Source organism: Periophthalmus magnuspinnatus, chromosome 16, assembly GCF_009829125.3.
Source record: "Periophthalmus magnuspinnatus isolate fPerMag1 chromosome 16, fPerMag1.2.pri, whole genome shotgun sequence".
NCBI lineage: Eukaryota > Metazoa > Chordata > Actinopteri > Gobiiformes > Gobiidae > Periophthalmus > Periophthalmus magnuspinnatus.
Window position 1 is genome coordinate 21,201,617 of NC_047141.1, and position 24,872 is coordinate 21,226,488.

The following is a 24,872-nucleotide window of genomic DNA, read 5'->3' on the forward strand; positions in this document are numbered from 1 at the left end:
GGTTGGATGGTGAACGTTGGTGGACAGCCATTTTCAGGTCCCTCCAGACATGCTCAATTGGGTTTAAGTCAGGGCTATGGCTGGGCCAGAACAAGAACAGTTACGGAGTTGTCCTGAAGCCACTCCTTCGTTATTTTAGTTGTGTGCTTAGGGTTATTGTCTTGTTGGAAGATGAACCTCAGGCCCAGTCTAAGGACTTGAGCACTCTGGAGAAGGGTTTCATCCCAGATAGCCCTGCACTTGGCCCTATTCATTTTTCCTTCGATTGCAACATGCTTCACTGTTAAGACTGTATTGGACAGGTGATGAGCAGTGCCTTGTTTTCTCCACACATACCGCTTAGAATTAAGGCCAAAAAGTTCTATCTTGGTCTCATCAAAACAGAGAATCTTTTTGCTCGCCATCTTGGCGTCCTTCAGGTGTTTTTTTTTTTTTTTTTGGTGAACTCCATGCGGGCTTGCACTGAGGAGAGGTTTCCGTCGGGCCACTCTGCCATAAAGCCCCGACTGGTGGAGGGCTGCAGTGATCGTTGACTTTCTAGAACTTTCTCCCATCTCCTGACTGCATCTCTGGAGCTCAGCCACAGTGATCTTTGGGTTCTTTTTTACCTCTCTCACCAAGGCTTCTCCCCCGATTGCTCAATTTGGCCAGACGGCCAGCTCTAGGAAGGGTTCTGGTTGTCCCAAACGTCTCCCATTTAAGGATTATGTGCTCTTAGGAACCTTAAGTGCAGCAAAACATATTTTTGTAACCTTGGCCAGATCTGTGCCTTGCCACAATTCTGTCTCTGAGCTCTTCAGGCAGACCTCATGATTCGCATTTGCTCAGACATGCACTGTGAGCTGTAAAGGTCTTATATAGACAGGTGTATGGCCTTCCTAATCAAGTCCAATCATTATAATCAAACACAGCTGGACTCCAGTGAAGGTGTAGAACAGGGGTGTCAAACACATTTTCACCAAGGGCCACATCAGCAAAATTGCTGCTCTCAAAGGGCCAGATGTAAAATAAATCTAATAACTTTTTTAACTTGTTAATTAACTGTTTTTGTGTTTATTACTTATTCAAGTTACAAATATTGCAAGTGAATTTGCCTAGATGTTAAATATGGCTGTGTAACTGTATCTCCTGGCAAAATGACATTTTAAGACCATCATACCTTTTAATTTACCCTCTCGAGGGCCACATAAAATGATGTGGCGGGCCGCATTTGGCAACCGGGCCTTGAATTTGACACATGTGGTGTAGAACCATCTCAAGGATGATCAGAAGAAATGGACAGCATATTTAAATATATGAGGGATATTTCAGTTTTTCTTCTCTGCAAAAATTTCAACAGTTTTGTGTTTCCCTGTCAATATGGGTGCTGTGTGAACATTAATGAGGAAAAAAATGAACTTGAATGAACTTAAATGATTTTAGCAAATGGCTGCATTATAACAAAGAGTGAAAAATTGAAGGGGGTCTGAATACTTTCCGTACCCACTGTACCTTAAAGTTCTCAACGGGAGTATACATTTACAAATGTAGTAACATAAGACAATAAATCAGAGCACTCTCTATAGGTTATGGTTTGTTTGAGCTGTCATGGATACGTGGCTTGTTGGTTTACATTAAGTCAGTATACCATTTGAAAGAGCACAATATGGAATATAATTTTTATGACTTAAGATCTCAAAACAAATGGTATTTCATTGAACTCAAATCTATTTTGTGGAAAAATGAATAATGATAAATAATTTGTTTGTTTGGTCTGCTGATGGGCCAAACAAGCATTTTTTGTTTTTTAAGGTAAAACATTTAACTGTAGCAGAGGAGTGTGGATGTTGACTATTTCTTTAAGATAATCATCCATCTTAAGAAGCAATTGACATGTTTTCCATAATTACCATATTGTCCAGACTATAAGCCACACTTTTTCATAGTTTTGCCGGGGGTGCGACATATACTCAGATTAAAATATATAATTTCACATCTTCGTTATTCTCACACTGACAATGGCGCAAGGGCACTCTAGGCTTGTGTACCAGTATGACATCCATGTGGAAGTGGCACTACATCTACTTCCAGAGATGACGGAGTTGTTCAGAAGCGATGCCAGTGATGAAGAATTCAATGGATTTAGTGATTAGGAGTGAGATTGAGGGTAAATTTGTTAGCTATTTTTTATGCTTTAGTTATCTGATGAACTGTTAATATTTTACGTCAACATACCAGACACTTATTCAGTTCGTTGTCTATGCTTCATGTAGCTGAATAATTAGAAATGTGTTATGTTAGCGTGCTGTACTGCTATTCAGCATGCTGTTCTCTATTTTATTGTTATTATAACTTGCCTTTCAAGATAAAATGTCTGTTCTTGGTCTTGGATTTTGTAAAATAAATTTCCCCAAAAAATGTGACTTATAGTCCAGTGCAACGGTATGTGTTTTTTCTTCATTATTATGCATATTTTTCACTGGTACGAATTATACTCCAGAGTGACATATAGTCTGGAAAATATGGTTCTTTTATTAAAATTATCCCCAAGTTTCTGGATCTTAGAGGATTCCAAGATGGCTTTGAGATTTTAGTAGATTCTGTGACCAGTGCTGTTCTTTCTGTTTTCATGTCATTACTAATCAAGAACACAATTAGGCACACTCAATCTCCTTCTTAATGCTCTCGCTCTCTCCTGCTGCTCTCTCGTCCCTGTAGACCCTATCAAGACAGCCCAGGGCTCCCTGTCCCTGAAGGCCTACAGGCTGACTCCCAAACTAATGGAAATCTGCAAAGAAAAAGACTTCACACCTGAGGGGTAAGTGTCTAAGTACCAGCAATCTTCATTATCCTCTGGAGTAATGCTCAAAATGAGAACTGCTACTATAAATGACTCATGTGTTTGCATATTTATAACACAAGCTTCCACTGCCAGTGATATTGAATGTATATTTTCTCAGCTGCTTATTCAGTAGATGCAAATATAGGCTGCCGCTTCCATGGGGGGAGCTATTTAGTAGCAGTTAGAGAAGGATACTGCTACAGATGATTTATCAGTGTGCCCTTGCCCGTCAAACAAATGTACCATGTTTATGCTGTTTGTGACCCCGAGGCTTATCGTAATTGCTTTTAAATTGCGACTAAAAATGACTGTAATGAGGGGGACTATTTTCTACGTAGTTTAGGTGCTGCGCACAAACTCTTGCATGCATAAATAAAGTTGTGAGGGGATCCAAAACATACATAAACCCTGAAGTGAAGACCCAGAAGAATCAAATTACTGTCCCCTACAAACTGCACATATATTTTTGGAAGTGTAATGGGGGTGTGTTGATTTGCAGCAGGTAGGAACAATCTAGGTTTATCATTTAACTTTTCTCCTCGAGTTCATTCACTTGCCCATGCAGCTCGGATATTGACCAAGAGTTTCATCTGCAGTCAAAACTCAGCTGATCTCTCTGGCGTTTCATTAGTCCTATGATTTATTATGGCTGTGATGTGTAGCTATCAGTGTTCCCAATAAACTCATGATTGAGAGCGTTCAGCTCTGGGCTAGGAAGGGCAATATCATCACATTACAGCATAACAATCTCTCTAAGCCAATCTGATTATTTCCAGGATTCACTTTTGAATATCAATAATATTTCCCTTTTCTCCTAAAGATCCAGAACTTCAAAAAGCCCCCCCCCCCCCCCCCCATCCCATGCAGAAAGCCCTTTTATGTCTGCTGTATTTGATGTTACTTAAGTGTGCATATATTGTGCACCTTTTGGAAATGAAAGGCGCACGGCTAGATAAATCTTGAATAGGCCTCATTCGCTTTGAACTGGCCTCCCCCAGTCCACTGGGCTACAGAGGCAGTGGTCAGCAGGCGCCTTTTCAACACGCAATATGAGCATCAATTTACTGCGGCCATCCAGTCAACCTTTGGGTCCGTCCAGCGGGACTCAACTTGGAAAGAGCATGGCATTCCGCTTGCCAAAAGTCCAGTAGGGTTGAACAATTTGTCCTGCCTAAAATATGCTGTCCTTCTATTCTCCCCATTGTACGTGTTCCATCAGAATTCAGGCATGCAGAAAGGTCATCATGAACAGTAAGCACTTTGTGGATAACTGTTTGTATGTAAACTGTTGGCAGTCTATTTCCTCAGTGACTTACTGCTGGAATTAGCCTAATTATCCATACCTTTGTGTATCCATTTAGCTGCTGTCAATGCCTATACCTTGCCAAGGTTGCTATAGAAAACATTTTAAGAATTACATTAGGAGTCAAATGAAGCGACACACTTCCATCTATCACTCGGACAAGTGTAATATAAATATCTTTGTGGTACAGTGCACTCGTAGGATTAATGCAGTGAACATATTGATCGGCAGCATATTTTATAAAGCTGCATTAGGCATATACAGATGTAATGTCTGTCTTTTTCAGGGTGCACAAGTGGTGATGCTGAGGAGTCAGTCAATGCAACTGGATTTATGCAAGACATTAAGCAAAGTTGGAAGTTTCATTTTGTGTTAAGAGGTCCATGGTAAGGATGCCGCTTGTGGCTCCTCAGCCTCAAATGAAAAGTCTTTAAAAACCATTTGATGCTTTTGATCGAGACCATAAAAAACTCATTTAGGTTTTCTAGGAGGTTTCAGTTTTGCTGTGTATGTAATATGAACATTCTACTGTACACATGCAGATGGTAAAGGCTATATACTTACTATCCGTCTCACTTTTCCATCGCCATGCATAAAGGCACTGTTCTTTTGTTGGCATATGTCAGCAGTGGAAATGTTTCAAAGGTTGACTTCTCTACAAAATATATTCATGTCAGACAGCAAAGTTGTATCTCCCTTTCATATTAATAATTGTGTATGAACAAGGGGGTGTGCATGTACGCAAAAGAGGAATGTCAAAAGCTATTGAAATGTGAGCAGAAAAGGGAAAAGTGTTGCACACATCCAGTTTGGTTTTGTATAAAGTAAATATCCTGGTGTATTGTCGTAGTGTACAGTACAATAAAACTTACTATTGGGTAGATTAAATCAGTAGTGTCTAGGGATGGATACCATTAGATCGAATTTTGGCATTGAACACTGTTGATACAAAAAATATTTGTTGGTACCAAGTTTTTTTTTATAGTGGTTCCATATAAATAGTTTCTACGTAGATTGTCACATCACAAAATGATTACCGTAAATTTCGGACTATAGAGCGCACCTGAATATAAGCCGCACCAGCTAAATTTGAAAAGAATATCATATATCATATCATTTCATATTGTAACATGAGATATTTACACAGGAAGACGGCACACGGACACACTTTTTTTAAACTGTGCCTGAAAATTGGCACCAACAGCCTTCAACACGGGATGAATATACCTGCAGGTTTAGAAAAATGAAACTGTACCAACACGGGCCATGCTTTTATTTCCTCTGAAAGCTTTTGTCGTTTTTTTTTACATTTCGATTCATTGATGCCAAGCTTACGTGCAGTGGCTCTATTTCCTTCTTTATCTTAAAAACTGCATCATATCCATTTCTTCGTGTGTTTTCCATGATGAGGGCGTGTGCATGATGCGCAAAATGACCATATAAAATCAAAACTAGTGAATTCTTCAGAGCATAATCTTTCCCCACGTCTGTCTCACTTTTACGTTTACAGCGAGAGAGTGCCCCCCGGTGGCTGTTATCCAGTAAAATTCTATAAATAAGCCGCACTGTTGTATAGGCTGCAGTGTTCAAGGCGGCTTATAGTCCGAAATTTACGGTAATTAAAAAAATGAACATAGTATCGTAAGTTCGATGAGATGCAATGTGTTTTATGGTTCTATAGAATATCTAACGCAACGTATTAAGTCTTTAGTCTTAAGGTACCCAGAGGTTGAAGTATCTAAAATGGACATTCAGCAAATGTCACAATGTCACAATTACTGACAGCATTAAACAGAGATACACTATACCTATACTTTTTTACATAGTCCAATTGATCACCACTCCTCATGATTTCTGTCTGAATGATAAAGTAATATAAAATAGCTGGATAATAAAGCATTTTAGAATTGGGTTTTCTAGAATGAGTATAGATTGCATTGAAATAACTTTCATTTTCAAGTTTGGTTCTGATTATATTTTGACTTGAATAATCATGACTATCGATAAATGAATAAGCCTGACATCCCTATTGCTCAACTAATGGTGTAATCCCTTTCTTCCTAGTCTGAAGAAGGCCAACATTGGCTTCGAGCACATGTTTGAGGAAGTGCCCATTGTGATAAAAAACTCTCACCTCATCAGCGTCATGATGTGGGAGCTGGAGGACAAGTCCACCGTCAGCGACAAACACGAACTGCTCAACCTTTCCAGCAGGTGAGACAATCTTCTTACCCACAATGCTCCAGGGCCGGACATCTCTCTGGTGTTATGGTGTTAGACAGTGAGCATCTGCAATCTGTATCAGCTCTTTCAGACAAGCTTTTCCTCTGGGGACTCGCTCACATTTTACAGGATATGTCTGCGTGTCATGCTGTGCTGTGGAAATATGTCGTTTTATCATTTGTCCCCTTTAAAAAGCCCCGACCTTCAATTCAACAGTAAATTTTCTAATCTAACCGTGGCATTGCACCAAAGGCTTTAGTCGTCCTAAACATTCAGCTTGGGGACTATGCATGAACTTGCACTTTTCTCATGTGGGGCTTTTTATTTCCATATTAAAGTCCTGGTTTAGCCTTTCAAGTGTCTTGTTTACAAAACGGCACAGCAGTAATCTTATGTGGCTCTGACAGACCCTGCTAATATCTTGGTGCAGGGAGGCTCTTACATCCTTCAACTTCAGATCTTTTTAATCCTCAATCACCAAAAGTTCCTGGGTTAGTACTGTGACCTCATATGCTTTCACAAACCCGTTACTACATCGTCTCCTGAAATTCATCATTAGATTTCACTTCTATATTCTATATTTTTGAATCCGCAGATAGGTTGCTATATGCATTGTCTTTCTGTGGAGAAAGTGTAGTGTAAAATTTTAAAATGTTGATTAAGAAACCACTGAGAAAAATAATGGTGAGATGGGAGATGATTGAGACATTGTGGTCTTGCGGTATTGGGGATATTGACATTATGACTTTATATACCCTTTATTTGGAAATATTTTTTTTGATTGATTGATTTCTATGATATGCAAACTGAAATTTGAGTATATCTTCAAAAAAAAAAAAAAAATCACAATATTTCAATTCAATTGCCACTTTGTCTCAAGTTTGAAAATTTTGTCGGCCCATTTTTGGTCAGACATAATTTCAGTGGCTCAAAGGGCTCTTTTTGAAAGTTTCAATGTTTTTCAGCTGGAATATCTGTTTGATTAATGCAACTATAGCTGAATATTGTTTTTATTTACCAGCAATATATTGGCTATATAATGTGAACCCTTTTTCAAAGCATTACAGTGCCTATGTGTACATGCACACCAAAATCTGATTATAACCATAACTTTTTTGAAATTACCTAAATTACATGCTAACCACAAAATTTGATGTGAGTAATTGGCGGGACCATGGTCATAGAAGTTTGCTTTTTACATTATTTTTTTACAGTATTTAAATAGTCTTAGAACTCAAAAAATCTGATGATAAACAGATGTAACTGCAGCCAGTGTCTCTTTAAACTGCAGCCTTCTCCTGTAGACATGAGTTAAGGCTTTGTCGAAATTAAAATTGATTTGACATTAGGGAACTCCTGGCATTAATCTGCCCCATCTGCACTGTCCTAAAGTGTACCCAATTGGAAACTAAAGACCCATCGATGTACACTTAACGTTTACACAGCACACATGAGTGGAGCTCCTTTCCAAGAGATGTTTAAGTGTGCCATTTAATATTACATCTATCACAGTGCATTGCGTGATAAGACATGGCAAACAAGCTAAACATTGGTTACCAAAGCCCTTTAAAAGCACATAAAATAGTCATTTATGTCTTTGGTTTTTAGTAGAACAAAGAGATTAGTTCAAGCCCTATTTTAATTGCAAAGCTTGGTTCAAAAGGAATACCATTTATCCACAAAGGGTCATTCTGGCCATGTTAGCCACAGTGTGTGAAATGCACTATAAAAGGAGATAAGACAGTGGCTTTGTTTGATTTTTATGGTGCATTATCCTCCACTTGGTTTTATGGATAATTGTGTTAACCTTTTATAATTGCACTCGCCTTTATAACATCTTTGTACTAGATCAAATCCATATTCATTAATTGTACACTTTGTTACCAGAAGTAAGCAAATGAATTAATATTTATCAATACATTTTTAAGTGCATGATAGTAATGTAAAAAAAAAATATATATATATATATTTATATATATATATATATATATATAACGTCACCTCGCTGGGGGGGAAGGAGCCTGAGCTTGTGCGGGAGGTTGAGCGTTACCGGCTAGATATAGTCGGCCTCACCTCCACGCACAGCTCGGGCTCTGGAACCCAACTTCTTGAGAGGGGTTGGACTCTCCATTTCTCTGGCGTTGCCCGCGGGGAGCGGCGGCGAGCTGGTGTGGGCTTGCTCATTGCCCCACAGCTCAGCCGCTGCGTGTTGGGGTTCACTCCGGTGAACGAGAGGGTCGCGTCCCTGCGCCTTCGGGTCGGGGACAGGTCTCTCACTGTTGTGTCGGCCTACGGGCCAAACAGCAGTGCAGAGTACCCGGCCTTCTTGGAGTCCCTGGGAGGGGTACTAGACAGTGCACCAACCGGGGACTCCGTTGTTCTCCTGGGGGACTTCAACGCCCATGTGGGTAACGACAGTGACACTTGGAGGGGCGTGATTGGGAGGAACGGCCTCCCCGATCTGAACCCGAGCGGTGTTTTGTTATTGGACTTCTGTGCTAGTCACAGCTTGTCCATAACAAACACCATGTTCGGCACCAGGACACTCTAGGTCGGAGGTCGATGATCGACTTTGTTGTCGTGTCATCTGACCTCCGACCGCGTGTCTTGGACACTCGGGTGAAGAGAGGGGCTGAGCTGTCAACTGATCACCACCTGGTGGTGAGTTGGATCCGCTGGCGGAGGAGGAAGCCGGACAGACCTGGCAGACCCAAGCGCATTGTGAGGGTCTGCTGGGAACGTCTGGCGGAGCCCTCTGTCAGGGGGGTCTTCAACTCCCACCTCCGGGAGAGCTTCTCCCTGATTCCGGGGGAGGTTGGAGACATGGACTCCGAGTGGGCCATGTTCTCCACCTCTATTGTCGATGCGGCTGCTCGTAGCTGTGGTCGTAAGGTCTGTGGTGCTTGTCGCGGCGGCAATCCCTGAACCCGGTGATGGACACCGGAAGTAAGGGATGCCGTCAAGCTGAAGAAGGAGTCCTATCGAGCCTTGTTGGCTCGTGGGACTCCTGAGGCAGCTGATGAGTACCGGCGGGCCAAGCGTGCCGCAGCTCGGGCGGTCACAGAGGCAAAAACTCGGGGTTGGGAGGAGTTCGGAGAGGCCATGGAGAAGGACTACCGGACGGCCTCAAAGAGATTCTGGCAAACCGTCCGACGCCTCAGGAGGAGGAAGCAGTGCTTCACCAACACTGTATACAGTGCGGGTGGAGAGCTGCTGACCTCGACTGGGGATGTTGTCGGGCGGTGGAAGGAATACTTTGAGGATCTCCTCAATCCCACTGTCACGTCTTCCGAGGAGGAAGCAGAAACTGGGGACCCAGATGCGGACTCGTCCATCACCCTGGCTGAAGTCACTGAGGTGGTTGGCAAGCTCTTCGGTGGCAAGGCTCCGGGGGTGGACGAGATCCGTCCTGAGTACCTCAAGTCTCTGGATGTTGTGGGGCTGTCTTGGCTGACACGTCTCTGCAACATTGCGTGGCGGTCGGGGACAGTACCTGTGGAATGGCAGACCGGGGTGGTGGTCCCTCTGTATAAGAAGGGGGACCGGAGGGTGTGTTCCAATTACAGGGGAATCACACTCCTCAGCCTTCCCGGTAAGGTCTATTCCAGGGTACTGGAGAGGAGAATCCGACCGATAGTCGAACCTCGGATTCAGGAGGAGCAGTGTGGTTTTCGTCCTGGTCGTGGAACACTGGACCAGCTCTATACTCTTCATCGGGTCCTCGAGGGCTCATGGGAGTATGCCCAACCAGTCCACATGTGTTTTGTGGATCTGGAGAAGGCATTCGACCGTGTCCCTCGTGGTGCCCTTTGGGGGGTGCTCTGGGAGTATGGGGTCCGGGGCTCTTTGCTAAGGGCTGTCCGGTCCCTGTATGACCAGAGCAGGAGCTGTGTTCGCATTGCCGGCAGTAAGTCAGACCTGTTCCCGGTGCATGTTGGACTCCGCCAGGGCTGCCCTTTGTCACCGGTTCTGTTCATTATATTTATGGACAGAATTTCTAGGTGCAGCCAGGGGCCGGAGGGGGCCTGGTTTGGGAACCACAGGATTTCATCTCTGCTGTTTGCGGATGATGTTGTCCTGATGGCTTCTTCGAGCCAGGACCTGCAGCAGGCACTGGGGCGGTTTGCAGCCGAGTGTGAAGTGGCTGGGATGAGAATCAGCTCCTCCAAATCCGAGGCCATGGTTCTCGACCGGAAAAAGGTGGTTTGCTCTCTCCGGGTGGGTGGTGAGTCTCTGCCCCAAGTGGAGGAGTTCAAGTATCTCGGGGTCTTGTTCACGAGTGAGGGAAGGATGGAGCGGGAGATTGACAGGCGGATCGGTGCAGCGTCTGCAGTGATGCGGTCGCTGTAGCGGTCCGTTGTGGTAAAGAAGGAGCTGAGCCGGAAGGCGAAGCTCTCTATTTACCGGTCAATCTACGTTCCTACCCTCACCTATAGTCATGAGCTCTGGGTAATGACCGAAAGGACAAGATCGCGGATACAAGCGGCTGAAATGGGCTTCCTCCGCAGAGTGGCCGGGCGCACCCTTAGGGATAGGGTGAGAAGCTCTGTCACACGGGAGGAGCTCGGAGTAGAGCTGCTGCTCCTACACGTTGAGAGGAACCAGTTGAGGTGGCTCGGGCATCTGCTCAGGATGCCTCCTGGACGCCTCCCTAGGGAGGTGTTCTGGGCATGTCCCACCGGGAGGAGGCCCCGGGGAAGACCCAGGACACGCTGGAGGGACTATGTCTCTCGGCTGGCCTGGGAACGCCTTGGGGTCCCACCGGAGGAGCTGGAGGACGTGTCCGGGGTGAGGGAAGTCTGGGAGTCCCTGCTTAGACTGCTGCCCCCGCGACCCGGCTCCGGATAAGCGGAAGAAAATGGATGGATGGAATATATATATATATATATATATATATATATATATATATATATATATATATATATATATATATATATATGCTCTGGAAATATTCTGATCATCACTGACTTTCATGAATCCTCAATATTTTGGCCTTTCATTTACACAACAGCACGACAATATGTGCTCCAGATTTTTATAAGGCTTGTTCAGTCTCTCAGCAAGGTGCCATTGTGAGCTGTGTCACAATATTACAGTGATGCCATAGCCCTGGTCTGGACTGTGATTGGCCATATGCCATCTGAGAATTCTGATGAAAAAATGTGGCCTACCTCTAAAGATGAAGCTACTTATTTTTGCCATATTCTCTACCCCATTTGTAATAAAAACTTACAATGTAGCAGCAGCCCATCAGGAAAACTATTCTATTTGTTTAGCCTTATGATGGTTGCTTCTAGGGATGGGACGATATACGATAATATCGTTAATCGCGATAAATAAGGTCCGCAATTAAGTCAATAGCAGAATAAACCACGCTTACCGATCGAGAACAGCATCCAGTCCATCAAAAAATAAGGTCCTTTACTCCTGAGTCCACTGTGGGATCTTTACTCTTGATCCGCATGAACCGCTCCAGGTCAGAGATGCCTCTAGTTTAACTTGTACAAACATCCACAGTGTCCTCGATCATGTACTCCCTTTGTTTTGTCCGTTTCGTCATATTCAAAACGCAAAACAGCAGTGCGTAAAATGCGCCATTATGCACACATTTCTGCATCCACTTGTTTCCCAATTCACCAAAGTGCCTTAATTAAAAAAATTAAGTGTTTGTCGACGGGCACTTGCGTCACTTCCGGCGCAACAAGGACCGGTCCATTTCGGCAGCATGGCATTGAGGAGTACACATTTTCTTCCGGGTACGTCTGTTTACGGAAAACCATGGCATGTGATACATCATCCTGTCCCGCTGCTCATTGGCTGTAAGGGGAAAATGTCACTAAATGTGTGTGATGTAATTGGTTGATTCTACAAGGGGAAGAGTGGGGCGTAAACTTTCAGTCATCTGTAGCACTGATTCGCTGTCTGCGGCCTCAGTAACCCACAACCCCCAACTTATTGGCCAACACTGGTGTCAATCACAAGCTAACACGTGTGTTTAGCACTGGGGAACAAAGTTGGTGCTGTCAGAAGTTTATTATGCCTGAAATCGACAAAAGAAAGGCAAAAAAGTGACGGAGCAGATTTCATATTTGGAGTACTTTCCTGCAGCAGATTGGACATGGAGGATCTTATTTTGTGGACATAATTTCTTGACTGGATTATATTCTCTGGACCTTTACGGAACAAATGAGACCAACTTTGTGTGAATATGTTGATGTTTGACAGAACCAGAGCGCACAATGGTAAGTGAAGTCCAGATTCACACTTTGTGACTTTTCTATAAAAACGTCTTTCCTGTCAGCACTGTGGTGATTGCAGGTGAAAATGGTTTGCATATCCAGAAAGACGAGCGCCGCAGCTTTCATTTGATGTGTAGATTGTTTGTGTGGGTGACGCAGAAGTGTATGTACATTGCTGTAAAGTTGTAAAGCAGGCCCGGGCCATCGGAACGTTAACAGGTTAATAATTATCGCGATAATATCGTTAATCGTGATTATTTTGGCCACGATAATCGTGAGTCTAAAATTTTATATCGTCCCATCCCTAGTTGCTTCTTGACTTTTGAGAGATGGTTTTAATTAAATGTACACTAGAGTAAATGATTATTTTAAAATGTCTCAAATAGGAGGACCCGTCATTAGACTGCGCCTTCCGTCACTAATGAGCCCAATATGAACAAATCCCCTCATCTCAACCTAGTGCCTGGCTCTTTAAGTTGTGCGTTTAGCTCTCAGAGGCTCCCAGCATCGGTCTCAGGAGAATTTATCAGCAATCATTTATGGAGATAAACCGCTGCAAGTGGAGCAACAGCTGTGAAGCTGCTAATCAAAAAGCTTCCCAGGGGCAGGTGTGAGAAATTAGCACAATAACGACACAAAGTGCTGATTTACGCACTGCTGGTGTCCTAACGCACTCGGCTCACTCCTGTACTGCAGCGCATCAGGAGTTGTTATGATTCTCCTCATCTGTGTCCTTCAACACAAGTAAGCCATGGATTTAATGAGGGCTCTAATGTACAAAGCAGAGTTAAATACATGTGCTTGGGAAAGTAGCCTTATACTGCATCTCCCAGAGTTTGAAAAATGAACAATGTGCTAGCACAGCACATTGTTCAGGCCCACTCTGAAGTTGTGACAGTGTTTGAAATGTCCCAAAGTAGGGCAGAAACACAGGCCCATAGCTCTCCGCAGTCTCTGCGATGGGATGTTTGGCAGGATGAAATTGTTTCCTGAAGTTGTCAGATGGCTCTGCGGTTCTGTCCTTGTATTGGATTGTAGTGTCCGTCTCCCTACATCCTCTGCTGACAGCCCCACCCTCTTCCTCTCATTCCCACCTCTTCAAAAACTAAACCATAATGGGTTTTATTTAATGTTTTTCCCGTTGTCTCATTTCCCAATCTGAAGCGCCATTTGTCACTGTCATCTATGTCTAAGGCTGAGTGAGTGCATTTTCACTCCAGAAAACAGCGTTGTTCTTACCACAGATGATGATGTTGAGCCTGGTGATGGATTGCATGGATGTAAATTTCTTTGTGTAGCTTCCCCTCTAGACCACATTGAAAGGCTTATGCAATTCCAATGTTGCAAAGCAGTCTATGTATTTAAATTGGTGGTGATATGATGAAAAATATCTATTGTCTCCCTTGTTGTACAGTCTGATATGTGAAATTCATTTTTTGAAAATGTGTACTATAGCAATATGTGTGGTCTACAGTGAGTGAAGCTGTTGCAGATTACTGATAGAAACACAGGAAGTAGTCTATTGTTTATTATCACCAATTTTCTGTCTGTGCAAAACCTTTTCTGAGCTACGTTTTAAGAAATAATACTCTTTTGACTTTTGTAAGTGCAATGCTCTGATTGTTTTGAACAGATGAGTCTCAAAGCGAGTCGCTTTAGTCTAGACAGGAAATGGCTGACGAGAGTGCACTAACTTTCACAAGTTTTAGCTTGTCGTGTGTGCTTTATTCGCCGCAGTCTTTTCATTTGGCGCATCATAAGATTTTAAATCTCATATGATTCTCTTCAGGTCTGTAGTCTGCACTTTTTGTCTCACATTTAAAAAAATCATATAAGACTCTTTAGCAGTTATATAAATGAAATGATATTACTTTAAACCATCAGATCTTTCCTCAATCATTTTTGGTGCTTTCTAGAAATGTTCCCGGCAGTACATTGAAGTGACTCCCTACTACGTCCTTGTCCATCAGTTATAAAGGTTACATCAGAGTGGCACTGTAAGAATAGAAGGCATTCTCTGCGTTCTTTTGGCAGCTTTGTTAAACAACTCCCAGCTGAACTCATAATTTACTGAATGTCAGCCGTATTCCTGCAAATCGATGCAGTTTTTAAGAGTGCCCTCCTTTGTCCTTGTTTTAATAGGAATACATAGTGGCCCACCCCGTGCAAAAGCAGGCAGCCAGACTTGGCCCTAAAACATACTATGTGACGAACAGGAGCCCCTCAGTACACTTTGATTTGTAATTCAGGGGAGATCGAAGGCTTGCTGGACCATGTGAATAATTTAGCTTTTGCTGTATGTGACCAGGTCGTGGTGTACTGTGCAAGGCCTTGTTCAATATATTTGTTGCCAATAGTGTTTTTCAATGCATTATTTAGAAAGCTTTGGACAAAAGGTGTGAGCTGAGCACCTGTGGCTGTTTAGGGATTATACTATAGTTGTACCAGAAAAATATTTACAATATGGTGAGTATTTGAGAGTATTTGGTGACGTGAAAATACACTCGGATCCTCTTTCATAAAATGGCTTGTTGTCCATCATTTTATTGTAGGGACACGTTTTAATGGTCTGGTCTTCCACTGTTTTAGGCTTGTGATTTTTGAAGGGCAGCTGTAAACTGTTACCATCAGTAGCTTCATTTTGTCTTGTGAAAGTTTTGTGCTAAAACTTTTAACCTCATCACAAATCCTGAGTTGTTTCTAAAGCAAACCAGTGTATAATGCACCTGTCATCAATGTCAGATATGGTCAATATGTAATGGGTGCGCATTATTTGTTTAATCCCCAAACCCTGCCATTTAAACATTAAATCCCTGGTCACTGCAAAATTGCCTTCATCTCGCAGTGAAAACAAGTGAATTTCAACATGTCGCTGTAGCCCAAGAAGGAAAAAATAGCCTCACTTGCCAACTCACTGAAAGTTTATAAGCATTCGCCGTGTGATACACCACAGATGTTTTGAAGCATCCTGCCCTGACTAAATTATTTCCTATGCATATTTTATAAATGCCCACCAAACAAATTAGCCACCATATTGGCTGATGGAATGGTATAAAATGGACTTTCGTCAGTGCGAATCAGTTTTGACACAGCCAGCAGGTCGCAGTGGGGAGGTGTTCTGGCATGCTTAGATTCTGGGTCCAATGTGTAAAACAAATATTATGAAAGTGTTCATATCACAATTTCAGTTATAACACTGAGTTTTTTGTTAATTAGTATGTTAATCATAAAGGCATTTTTCTATGTGTGCTCTAAATTGCACCCCACTAATGGGCCAGCACAGTTCACTTAAGACCATGGAAATGCATTTAGACCATTACACCATGGCAAAGGTGCCATCCCAATCCTGGCATTCAAAGACAATGGCCCCTCCACAGTGTAGACATGATCTTCATTTGCATTTGTTTACATGAAAATCTGATTATGGTCGGGTGCTCGTATAGTGGTTGACAGCAGCAGGATGCTTAGCTGATGTAATTAGGATCAGGGTTGTCAGTTTGTGTGTTTAGATTTTGCCTATGCTACATGCGACAGATTATTACACTATCTAACGCCCGTCAGTCTTCAATGGGCACAGTGGCCACTTCATTATCTGCACATGATCCAATTCTATGGATCATTACAGGCCTGCAACTAATCACTTTTTCTAATTGATTAATCTGATTAATCAAGCAACTGGATAGAAATTAGTCAATAGATTCTGAACTAAATTTGAACTAGATGAAGCCAAAGTGATGCCACTCAAACATCCTGAAATTGTACAAAAAGATTTCTCATCAAAAACTGCTGTACTGCTCCAGCTCATACCCACTACTACCCGCTGTATATTTTTATAAACAAGTCATTTATATTTGTCACTTAAGTGTGGTGTAACGAAATGTCTCTCAGGACTGTTACTGAAATATAACTTGGTGAATAGTGGATGGACCTGATATGTCCAGTGTATATGGACTTGGCACTCGATGGTTGGCCAAGCAATGTAAAGTTTACATCAGTTTATCTACCTATTCCAAAAGTTATTGCAGCAGATGCCATTTTAGTGCGCACTACTTTAAGCCAAGTTGAGAGCATGTGAAGTCTTTGACAGCAAAAGTATATTTCAGCAGTGAATGTGCAGAGCCATGGGAGAAGAATATTGATTTATGAAGTGGCTAATTGAAAACTTTCACAACAGCACCGAAAAAAGTGACTGAATATACCCACAAGACGTTTGCATTCTGTCTCGTCTATCAGAAATGGTCACAAAACTCAAATACTGATACATCAGCGAACATCCCGCCAAAGCCCACACAGCCCTGGCTCTCCTACTGGCTAGAGTTGTCATTTAAATAAACAGAATCTGTTTTGCCACCAGTACACGTTGGGTTATGTATCACCCAAACACTCATGAAAGAGCAATCCTGAGAGGAGCAGTGCCGGTGACTGACTTTGAGTGAAAAAGTGAAGTACCAAAGGTTGAACTTGGAGCAACTTAAAGAGACTTATAAAAAGAAGATTGAGGCTCAGGGGAGGTGGGCACAGAGGATAGGCAGGCAGACAGATGCAGTTGTGTTATGTTGAGGGTTGTCGGCATGGCGATGTTGGGAAAGGATCAGCGATGTAATACCAGAGCAGACTGATGCAGCTCAGGGACAAGTGGAGGGGTCAGTGGGCCCGGGACCCCTGGATACCCGGGAGGCAGCGTTTGATGTCGGATGTTTCTCAGGATAGTTGTGAGTGATTGAGCTGCTGCAGGGACAAGGCACTGAACAGAATGGCTCCCAAAAACCAGACCGTACAAAGTAGCATTTATGATGTTTCCATCTCTCCTACATCTATGTCACATTTTCATTCAATTTCATTTTTTCCTGGGCATATTTTTTAGATTGATTGATCATACACTGTCACTGAGTCACTGAGGAAAAAAAAGCCTCCTTTTTGTAGGTTGCCCTTTCATTTCTTTTCAGTACAACTTTATTACAAAACTTCTGCGTGTACTTTCCATTCATATCTGATCACTATATTTTACAACCACAAGCTATGCAACTTTCTCTAGTTATTAAAAAAAATCTTATCTGTATAAATTTTGTGAAAGTCAAGATAAAATTGACATCTTGAAGGTCACGAAGCCAAACAAAAATGGAAAGCTAATGCACATAGCTGTGAGGAGTTTTATCATTTTTGATTTGCTTAAAATATTGCAACTATTCATTTTTCTGCTATGGTGAAGGCTCTACTCTCAAACTGACTGTATTGTTTCTCAATTTGCTTTTCTGACACATGTTCTGTAGTCCAAGTTACTTTGCCTAACTTTTTACCACACAATTTATGCTGTATGTATGTAGCATTACATTATAATAGGGATGGGCAAAAAAGGCACAAATAGATTTTTTTGCATCATCTTGATAGCAATATTCTTGTGACTTTAACAATGCATTACTGATGTGTTAAAATGTGAGATTCAGTATCACACAAATTACAAGTATATACTTCTTTTAGTTGTAGACTATATAGTAGAGATGTACTCAAAATATAGACAGAGCAATATATGGTGACAAACTTCTTGGCAATACGGTATTGATAAGATGTCTATTGTGATACAAAGTTAAACAACACTCAACCATTGACTACTGTATTAAGGCTGAATCTGCTGGTCTGAAAATGTGACTAATTCAAAGGACATTTGTACCATGATATTAATATGCATATGACATTCCAGTGCGTTTTCTACATGATCAAAACACTGACTAGTAAAATTTGAACACTGGTTTTAGTGGATATCCGTGTATCAGGATGCGTATCGTATCAAGGTACGAGTATTAGGATGTGAAATGTATCATGGACCCTGTATTGGGATACAGCCCTACTATGTACAGTACTCGATATTCTAAATTGGCACATATCCAAAACATCAGCTGTGATATATATATATTTTTTATACACACTAACAGTCAAAAGTTTGGACACTCCATCTCATTCAATGTTTACATTTTCTTCATTTTTACCACTTTCTACATTTTAAATACAAACAGACGACATCAAATATGAAGACATGTATGCAGTTATGTATCTAAAAGAAAGTTACTCTACTCTACCAAAAAACTAGAAAACTTTTGACTTGTAGTGCATGTTTAATTAATACCAGTAAAACATTTGGACACACCCTCTCATTCAGTGTTTTTTTTTGTTTTTTTTGACTGGTGGTGTACCTCTGCCACTACCAGTAGGAGGCTGAACGATTTAGGGACTGAACGATTTAGGGACTATTGAGACTATTCAACTTTGACCCATATTGGATGCTCTGTTCCCCATTCTCACACCACATCTTATGTCACTATGATATACTTAAGGATGTTACAATGCCACTGTGCCATATGCAGTACATGTTATCAGACACAAGATCCCTTATGAAGTCCTTGCCTTGACATGCCCTTGGGCCAGAATCTTGTACATTTCTGATTCAAACTGACCAGTTGTATTTCCAAAGTGTAAACTCATGACTCTTGCTTATTTCGTAGTAACCACCTGGAGAAGAGCCTCCAGCTTTTGATGGACAGGGTTGATGACATGAGCCAGGAGATCGTCAAATACAACACCTACAGCCGCAATCTGAGCAAGCAGCAGCAGCAGAAGCACCAGGTAAGCCTAGTGTGTACTATAGTGCAGAGTACCACACACCCCCACTACAAGTGCACATTCAGGGTAAAGAAAGGTCCAACACAAACACACAGTGATGCATTCAAACACAGTCGCCCACAAATGGGGGGAGGGGGGCCTGGGGACCTGTACACAGCTTTTCTCTCAGCTTTGGACATAGCCAATTGAAGGCATAATCACAGCATGCAAACAGCTGACACACCAGGTAGCCAGGGAGAGGGCAAAAATATGGACTCACATTATATACATGCACCCAACTGAGAGAGTCACAGCTCTAACAAAAGTAACAAGCAAACAGGGCATTTTCAACATTTACCAATATATGCACATGGGGACAGTGCCTGTTCTAGTCACAGTGGGGGTGCTTGTTGAATTCATTGTTGAGGGTAGGAAAATATCAACTTACAATGAACGCCTACAGAAAGGAGGATGTTTTACACTGGGCTTCCTTTTAAATGGGTAATGGCTTGTTTAGGGCTATACATAGGATTATTCTGTTTTCCTTTGTCGGGGTTTCTTAGTTGCATTCAGCAATCATTTTCCCAATTTCTCCATACCTTTCCTTTATATCTGCAAACTTTCTTTTTTTATTATCTTTTTTATCTAGCCCACATGTGTCAAACTCAAGGCCCGGGTGCCAAATGCAGCTCGCCACATCATTTTATGTGGCCCGCGAGAGGATAAATTAAAAGGCATGACTGTCCTTTTAAAATAAGTCTATGCTGCTTTAATGTGTGCACTGACAATAAACTAATGAGATTTTCCCAGCAAGTGGAACTGAGAAATATTTGCAAATGATCATCACAAAATGTTCATGAAGAGGAAAATTGTTGGCGTGGAAGGAAGTTGGAAGGAAGAAAGGTGAAGGTGAATACAAGTTTGTGCTTTGAGGAGAAAAACCTGTATGTTTTTTGTGTTATGAGGCAGGGTCGGTACAGTCCACGTCGACATTTTGACACCAAACATGGAGGTAAGTATGCAAAAGTTAGTCTGCAAGAAAAACAACAAATTGTCCAATAATTAAAAGGCTGTAAAAGGCCGTATTTGAAGCAGAGCTGAAGGTCTGTGAGCAGGTGTGTCCCGACCAGATACACACTTTTAAAATTGTCAGTTTATCACAGAATCCGTTATTTAACAAGTTAAAAAGTAATAACATTTATTTTACATGACATTCAGTTGCATTTAGTGACATTTACACTGCCGCACAGTTACATCTGGCCCTTGATGGCGGCCATTTTGCTGATGTGGCCCTCAGTGAAAATGAGTTTGATGCCCCTGATCTAGCCTGACTTTTGATCCCTCAACCACCTAACAAACATAGCTGACACTTAGTTAAAGCCAAAGTTAAATCTGTCAAGTGGACAAAATGCTGTAGGAGTGAAGATGTTTTGCTGCTCATTCAAGTTCTGGTCAGATTGCTGGCGGACACTGCCTTAACAGCAATCTGACCAGAACTGAAGAAACGGCTTGGAGGAACAGGGAAACGTCTTCACTCCTACAATTTTTTGTCCAGTTGACAGATTTAACTCTTGCTTTTACTATGGATCAGAGCTGGACGACTGAGGAATTACACAGACATAGCTGACACTCCAATATACCTACAGCCGCTTGTCTGCTTCTGTTTCAGTTTTCTAGTTCAGTGTGGGGCTGAACGATTTAGGACTAAATTATCCAATTGCAATGAGATTTGCCATTTTAATGGTAGGATTCAGTTCAAAGTTGACATTTTAGAGACCGAAATTGGAACTGTTGAACATTACAGAATAACATACATTTTGAAACTTCTTTGTAGAAGGATAAACTACACTTTAACTACTTACTACATTACTACTACATTTTAAACATAGTAAAGGATACTTTATTGTTTACAAAGTAAATTATTTTATAGAATTTTAAAAAATGTATTTGTTTGACAGGGACAGTGCTTTAATGAACAAGATTTTGCCACAGGGGTAATTTTAATCCATAGTCTGTGGACAGATGTTATGTTGTCACCCTAAAAATGCAGGTTAAAAGGATATACATAAACTATTTACAGCTGTTTACATGTACAGCCATTAAAACACATGCAACAGACAGAACAAACAGCTTAGACATAGAACAAGACAAAACGTGAAAAGCTTATAGACAGATATTAACAAGACATAACAAAACAATGACCAAGTGTCAGTGTGAGCAGTACTGATTCTGAATTAGCCATTTCATTAAAAGGGTCTTAAACATCTACAATAGGAATAGAATTCCACTGATATGCGGCTTTGACAAAAAAAGATGATTGTCCAAACGTACTTCTTCTGAGTAGAATTAATTTATTCCCTCTAACTGTTCCACTAGTCACCCAGTTTGTTGATGATCGTACGGTAACGAGGGTAGGGTAGGGGTCATGTTTGCATGTGACCAGGTGGACAGTATATGATATGGTAGAGTATCATTGTGTGCATGTAGACTGTGGCAGCATTGACAGCTGTGGTCTGATGAAACAGTAGTTGGAGAGGTGGAATTTGACTTTGTTATGGACTTTCTTGACGTGATATAAATGTTAATTTAGTGTCTGCCTGGACACCAAGGTATTTGTATTCAGGTACAACATGAAGCCTCTGTCCTGACGCAAAGACATCAGGTGGGGGTGCACAGTGGGGTTGTATGGGGAACCAGCGGGGAAATAATTGCATTTGTTTAATGCATTACAATGTTTTTGTGATTTGTTAATTGTGTCCATTCAAATTTCAATTTGATTACAAAATATCTTGCAACCCTCTTTGTGTGCCACATTATTTTAAAGCTACCATCCACAATTACAGTGGCTGACCCGCCCCTTTTGTATTCTCACATATCACCACTAGATGCTATCTATGTTACACATTTTCAGCAGTGAAATTACTTCATGATTAGACTATAAAGATTATAATTTTGCACATGGGGCATAGAAATCTTATGTTAAGTATATTTATTTGAATACATTGTGGGAGTTGCAATGGCTTTCAGATGGCAGATTTAATGAGTTGGTGGTCATGGTGTTTTTATTGTCCTTTTATACTGGCATGTCAGGGGCTACAGCTCTTCCAAGAAACATGCACTTCTGCCAACTACGAGCCATCATTACTTATGCCAGCAAACACTGACAGGAAATCGAACAGGCCTGATTGGCAGCTATGCCCAAAAGACATGTTTTGTCAATAATCAGCATCAATTGTTGTTGCTTGTTGTCTGAACATGGCAAGCTGGATTCCCCAATTTGGCTGAAATAAAGTATTGTTAGATTCTTTCGTGCAAGGGTCATATCTACAGTTGTTATCTTTTAATACAGAAACCCACTAAATGAATCGGAAATGAGGTCAAGTGCAAATGGCATTCAGGACCGGAACATAATACAAGTCTGACTTTGGGTTTGAGTTTGACAGAAAAGCAGCTCATTCTGACGCCTGCTCCCTATTAATTGCCAACATTGGCTGGTTTCTTTGCCATGGCCTCCTTGAGTCCTTTTCGCATTTATTTATCTCTCCAACTTTTCTTTATGAAATTATTTTTTTGCAGATCAGATTTGGGCCCTGATTTTGAGTTTCTTTTTAGTGGATGCACTTGGATTGGTTGTGTAATCTAAATACCATCTTTCCACTCTCAATACAAGCCAAAACACATGAACCAGCTTTTGCAGCCAACAGCGAGAAAACAATTAGACAAACACAGGAAGCTCTGGAAGATTGGCTGCATTTACTCAGTGCAGAAATGTAAATTGGGAAGCTGGACAGTATCCACTACCCTCTCTGTTCCCCCCTTCCCCTCTTGAGCTCTCAGGACAAGGAACTTTAGGCAAAGACAAACAGGTTTAAAAAGTCATTTCTGTTGTTTTGTGCTGACACTAATGAGGAGAGAGTGACTAATGTTAACCTTCACATTTCTGTCACGACAATATCATTTCTCACCTTGCCGCATACATGCAGCCAATGCAGATCACCATTTTTCTTATGGCAAGCACGTTCCTTCTCCATCTGCCGCATTAGTTTCTTGTCAAATAAGTGGGCATTTTCATCAAAATAACAGCTAGTTTTGTGGCAGAGAATTTGATTTATGCTTCAGCGAACAAGGATGCGTTCAGTAGGTTAAGCACAATGGGTACACGGAGACAATGCAGAAAATACTGCCGACTCACGGGGGGAGCTGTAAAGACACGGGGCCTGCTTGTATTATTAAACCAGCTTTTTATTTTAATGATGTGAAAATGCTCTTTTAGCTGCCTCCACACCACTGAGACGAATCACTGAGCTCAAACTTAATTTTAACAAGAGCCGTGGTACCACTTTGTAAAACACACACACAGCATTATATACATAAGGGATATAAACATACATACACTTCTTGTCCTAGCACACTGAACCAAGCCAAAAAGGTATAATAAACAAAAAAACAAAATAAAAACTGAAGATTATGAGGAGTTGGCCACGGACCATCTGCAAGAATAACCTTACCTGGATGCATCCTAAACATCAAACACATTAGATTACTCAGTGAGAATGAGAAAAGGCCAAGTCACTGAGGAGAGCGGCACGCAGTCCTGACACCTACATCCATTCATCTAGATTGTATAGCAGCTATTTCCCCTCAATGGAGTCTGATGTGTTCTGCGAATGCAATATTGTCTAATACAAGAAATAGCACAAAAATACAAATTAAAAAAGAATGAAGATTGTATGTGCATTATACTACATATAATGCATCTGCAATATAGAATACAATGCAACATGTACGTGCATTTCTCCAGAGTCACTGTCTCTTATTAAATAAGGCTGAGAGTTGAGGACTTGGCAGTTAATTGTATTTTAATGAAATTGAGAATATTGTGTGTTAAATGGCACTGGAGTGGATGCTGTTGACAAAGTTCATTTGTTTCTTTTTTGTTCATGCTCATCAGTCCCATTTGTTTCTCCTCAACCAGAAAAAAAAGCCACCATATCACCCATCCTTAGTTCTACCCCATATTGGGCTTGTTGCATTGTGATGTCTTTATATTACCAGGATCTGTTTGCGAGCTTCAGCAAGCTTCCCCTGTTTGAAGGTAAGCAGACGTTCATGAAGTTGATCATTATAGTTCTTGATTATATATAATTCTTGAGTGTGAAAGTAAATATGTAACCCCTGCAAATAGCAAAAACTTATAAAACTAAATGTACTATTCCTCTATATTATACTTTGTACTGCTGTCTGAGCCGCTCTCGAGTTCTCGTGGTATTTCGGGCCCTCTCGCCGTAACTCTGAAGTCACATGATGCTTGTGAGTCACGTGGACTAATAGTTTTAATCATGGCGCGGCAGTCAGTCGGGCAGGCAACAAGTGTAGCATTATGAAGGGCTGCAGCAGATGTTGTGTGGGATCAAATTTAGCCGTTTGGCGCAAAACGTGTGATTACAAATGGTCATCTGAAGCTGGCTGGGTCTTTTTCTTTTCCTGCTTCAACCATTCCATGGCAAGCTTGCCCAACCAAGATTCTGAACCAAGCATCAATCAAATCAAGCTTGTTGATTTGAATGTTGCTGTTGACCACCAAACATGATAATAAAATTGTTGCTACCTAAGGTCATGACCTAAACTGTACATATGTAAATACTCACTTTTGAACTTCATTACTAAAAAAATTACAAGGTAGGTACCTTGT

The 24,872-nt window shown here is 41.5% G+C and overlaps 1 protein-coding gene across 1 annotated transcript in view; it reads left to right on the forward strand.

Annotated features, from left to right (window-relative positions):
* LOC117383751 (eukaryotic translation initiation factor 3 subunit H) overlaps positions 1–24,872 on the forward strand; it is a 61,678-nt gene that overhangs the window by 30,642 nt on the left and 6,164 nt on the right. The window contains exons 4-6 of the mRNA XM_033980967.2: positions 2,698–2,797; positions 6,189–6,338; positions 19,084–19,204. Coding sequence (XP_033836858.1) covers positions 2,698–2,797; positions 6,189–6,338; positions 19,084–19,204 — 371 coding nt within the window. The remainder of the gene's footprint in view (positions 1–2,697; positions 2,798–6,188; positions 6,339–19,083; positions 19,205–24,872) is intronic.